The sequence below is a fragment of the Rutidosis leptorrhynchoides genome, chromosome 1 (assembly GCF_046630445.1).
Source record: "Rutidosis leptorrhynchoides isolate AG116_Rl617_1_P2 chromosome 1, CSIRO_AGI_Rlap_v1, whole genome shotgun sequence".
In the NCBI taxonomy this organism is placed as follows: Eukaryota; Viridiplantae; Streptophyta; class Magnoliopsida; order Asterales; family Asteraceae; genus Rutidosis; species Rutidosis leptorrhynchoides.
The window spans coordinates 131,279,656-131,284,013 of record NC_092333.1 but is presented as its reverse complement, the minus strand read 5'-3'; the positions used below and the strand labels follow the sequence as shown (position 1 = coordinate 131,284,013).

Here is a 4,358-nt window from a genome sequence, read left to right as displayed (position 1 = left end):
TAAAGCTCTCATTAGTGGCTATAAAACCCACTACATAGTCGTTAATATATATCACTTTATTACATATTAATTTGTGTCCAAAAAATTGGTGGAACATACTTTCCAATCAAATTTTCCAACATTAATAACAAAGAGAATCAAGTATTCGACAAAAATGAAAAAAAAAAAAAAAAAAAGAGAAAAAAAATCATGTTTATCCTTCAAGTTGTAATAGTTGTAGTCCTTTTAACATGAAAAAAAAAATAAAAAAAAAAATAAAAAAAAATAAAATAAATTGAATATAACCCGTTAGCAATTATCAACGCTATAAGCTCCGAAACTTAAGTAAGGAATATTTCTTATACGCTAATAGGCTAGCAGAATTTGATCGTTCAGAGTTTTTGTTGCCGTCGTTTTATTCTTTTCTTAATTGAATTACACTTATCTCCAAACCTTAACAGACGTGTTACAATCTAGCTTCTCAAACTCATCTTACTCATTATACCTCTTTTATCTTTAGAAAACTGGATTCTTCAACCTCTTGTATCTTTAGAAAACCCGAATTTTCAATCTCAGTAAGCTAAATATTTACTTTCATTTAACCAATTGTCGTTGACTGACTTTGACCACTGCAGGCCGCCTCCAAGGACGACTCTGCCCGCCTCACACCGTTGATGAATCGAGTTTTCACTGTTGGCCGAGGCATTTTTATGGGGAATGGGTCGGCTTAATCACCAGGCCGACTAGTCGCCAACTTAAAATACATATGTTAAAAAGCATCTAAATTATAATTTTTTGTTTTGATTTCGTGATGTATCTCAAATTGGTGGTCAAGTGGCAGTTTTGTTTGTAAGCCATTGCCACCCATATGTATTCTTGTGGTTATTAATATAATTGTTCTTGCTTTTCAAAAATTAATTGTTAAATATAATACACTAAGGCCCCGTTTGGTTCACGGAATACAATGGAATTTCGGCGGAATTGGAATTGAATTTAAACATGATGCGTGTCTAAATTTCAATTCTAATTCTGCCGGAATTTCATTAAATTTCGTGAGCCAGGGCCTAAGTTTATAAAATAGAAGGTTCATAGATAGTAATGGCCCATCCACTTTCATTTAGGTAACTTGTATTTGGTATCTTGTTTATTAGCCGTCGATCTTCCTGTCTACATCTTAAGATCATCTAACTTGTAATTTTCCAATATAGTCCAAATAAATCTAGTAATCTACACGCACCACATCGGATCCGACGTTGACAGGTTGGTTAAATATATTATCCTTAAATTATCTATAAATAAAAAATAAACTACATTTCAATTCCAATATCTCATACACTTGTAATAATAACTATCAAACTAGCAAAACTCTAGAAAATATGGCTTCACAAGAACCAAATCAACTTCACTTTCTTGTTATACCTTTAGGATCACCAGGCCATTATATCCCCACTATTGATATAGCCAAGTTACTTGCACAACAAGGTGTTCAAGTCACAATAGTCACAACCCCAGTCAACACTATCAGATTTGGTTCAATCCTTGATCAAGCAATTCAATCAGGTCTTTCAATCACTTTTCTCGAATTACCGTTTCGATATACCGAATTTGGGTTACCAGAAGGTTGTGAATGCTTAGATGATCTCCCTAATTTTAGCTATGCAAAGGCACTTATGGAGGGCTATGCATCACTACAAATATTAGTTGAACAACATATCGAAAAGCTTGAACGAAAGCCCGATTGTATAGTTTCTGATTCGTTTATGTTATGGGCAGGTGAAACCGCTAAAAAATTTCAGATTCATAGAGTTATTTTCGATGGAATGAATTGCTTCACTCAGATGTGTAACTATATGTTATATGTCTCAAAAGTGTATGAAAGTGTAGGTGATTCGGACACGTTTGTTGTCCCTGGTTTGCCTGATTGTATCGAACTAAAAAAGTCGCAATTGCCTTTTCAATTTAATCCCGGATTGAGACATCAAGGCCAAGGCGATTTTCATGAAAAGTTGCGATTATCGGAAGCCGAAGCGTACGGAGTAGTTGTGAATAGTTTTCAGGAATTGGAACAAGAATATGCAGATGAATATAAGAAAGTTAAAGGAGAAAAAGTTTGGTGCGTAGGACCATTATCACTATGTTACAAAGATGCAACAGAGCAGGTGCAGAGAGGTAATAAGTCCTCGATTAACAAAAACGTATGTCTCGAGTGGCTAGATTCTCGAGAAACGGGATCGGTGATTTATGCGTGTTTGGGAAGCATAAGTCGGGTTGAAACTGATCAGCTAGTGGAACTAGCTTTAGCTTTAGAAGCGTGTAAAATGCCGTTCATTTGGGTCGTTCGAGCGGGTCATAAGTCTGAGAAGATAGAGAAATGGATCGATGAAAATGGGTTTGAAGAGAGAACGAAAGATAGAGGTTTATTGATCCATGGGTGGGCTCCACAACTTCTAGTTTTGTCGCACCCTGCGATTGGAGGGTTCTTGACTCACTGTGGTTGGAACTCGATTCTAGAAGGGATTTGTGCTGGTGTCCCTATGGTGACGTGGCCTCAATTTCAAGAACAATTTTATAATGAGAAGTTAGTTGTACAAGTGTTGAAAATTGGAGTTAGTGTTGGGGCTCAAAATGTGGTTCATTTGGGTGAAGAAGAGAAGTTTGGAGTAGTCGTCAAGATCGAGGAATTTAAGAAAGCGATCGAGATTTTAATGGAAGAAGGGGAGGAAAGGGAAGATAGACGAAAAAGAGCAATAGAACTCAGTATTTTGGCACGTAAAACGATAGAGGATGGAGGATCGTCTCACGAGAATATGAGACGATTAATTGAAGATATTAGGGACCAAACCAATATTAGAGAAGTTTAATTGATTTTGATTCACTCTTTGCTAATTTGAACTTGTACTTTACGTGATTTATGTATGTATGTAATTGCAATTTAATAAAAATGCAAATAACATTTCTTATTTTTACGGATCATGAAACTCACTAGTCACTAGAGAATATCTTTCACGTGGCGGATACTAAAAGATCACACCGTCTGTTCAATAAAAAAAAATGTCTCCTAAAAATCTTTTGATGTATTTAATATAAACAAGCTAAGTGGTCACGTGCTCTGCCATACGAGAAGCATTTTGGAGTAATAGAACAAGTCCAACACGTATACGCTTGATCTCATTAGTGATTTAGTGATGAATAGTTCTTTTTATAGAACTTGTAGTATCGTAAATTAACATACAAGTAACCAAATATTAATAACGCATAATTAAAAGCAAATCATAGCATATTGAGGATCTTACTTATAATACTACTAATTGATCACGCTGTGCGTTCGGAACACAAGACATGATAACAACAAAAACCTTATCGATTTTGCATTTTTCAGACAACGAGGTATTGCTCCTAAATTCGAGTCTCCTACACTAAAAAAACACAAACCCAAAGTCCTGGGTTGACCTCGGATGTTCACTTTAAATTCACCATTGCTTCTACGACAAAGAGCAGCCTCGCGAATACCCGTCAAACCTTGAATATTGTATCCAAGTGCAATACTCATTATGACATTTTGGAACTGGCGGTGGCGGGGGTGGGGGTGGTGGGGGAGGTGGTGGCGGGGTGCTTTTATGCTTCGTGGTTGAGATTTGAGATGAGCTTTCAGGGATTGGAAACAGTTCACAGAGATCATTTTAGGACATATTTGCAAGAAAATTCCAATTGTTTTCGATTTTTAGTGTGCCTTATATATTACGTATTATTAAGTTTGAATGAAATCTATTCTTGTTCTTTTTTGCATAGGACACTCTTTTAAAGACATAAAATAAGATATTGAAAATCTAAAAAATTTAAGGAAATCTGATCGCTAAAACATGAACTTATCCTTGCGTAACACGCGTCGCGCATAGACCATCACGCATGGTACGTTTTGGTCTGTGCGTGATGTGTGTTACGCTAGAAGTTTAAGCTGTATCCAAGAGAACCTCGATAACACGTGCATGTTTGCCTTGGTTCTCGTTGACCACACATCACACACTAACTTACACGCATCATGTGTGGTGCATGACGCATGTTTAAGGGCATTATTACAATATTCAAATTTTAAACGCATATTGTCATACAATTTCGGAAATATGGGCATTTTGACCAATTTCCCTAATATTTATTTGGGAAAATTAATTGAAAATGCATCGAACTTTCACCATATTTCTTTTGTTTGCATCTAACTTTCAGATCTACTATTGTATGCATTCAACTTTCTAAATTGTACTATTGTACGCATTAAGTAACTTATACATTAGGTATCCGGTTAATATGTATAAATAATTACTTGTAACGACCCGTCAAAATCGCTATTGACGCGACACGTTAATCATTGATTCCACAGTGAG

General features: G+C 35.8%; 1 protein-coding gene across 1 annotated transcript; it reads left to right on the top strand.

The window, feature by feature from the left end:
- The first annotated feature begins 1,316 nt into the window (after positions 1–1,316).
- Positions 1,317–3,789, top strand: LOC139889164 (UDP-glycosyltransferase 73C4-like). The gene is made up of 3 exons (XM_071872129.1): positions 1,317–2,818; positions 3,457–3,643; positions 3,769–3,789. Exons 1-3 carry the CDS (start codon positions 1,356–1,358, stop codon positions 3,787–3,789), a joined length of 1,671 nt encoding a protein of 556 aa, XP_071728230.1. The 5' UTR covers positions 1,317–1,355.
- Positions 3,790–4,358: the final 569 nt, after the last annotated feature.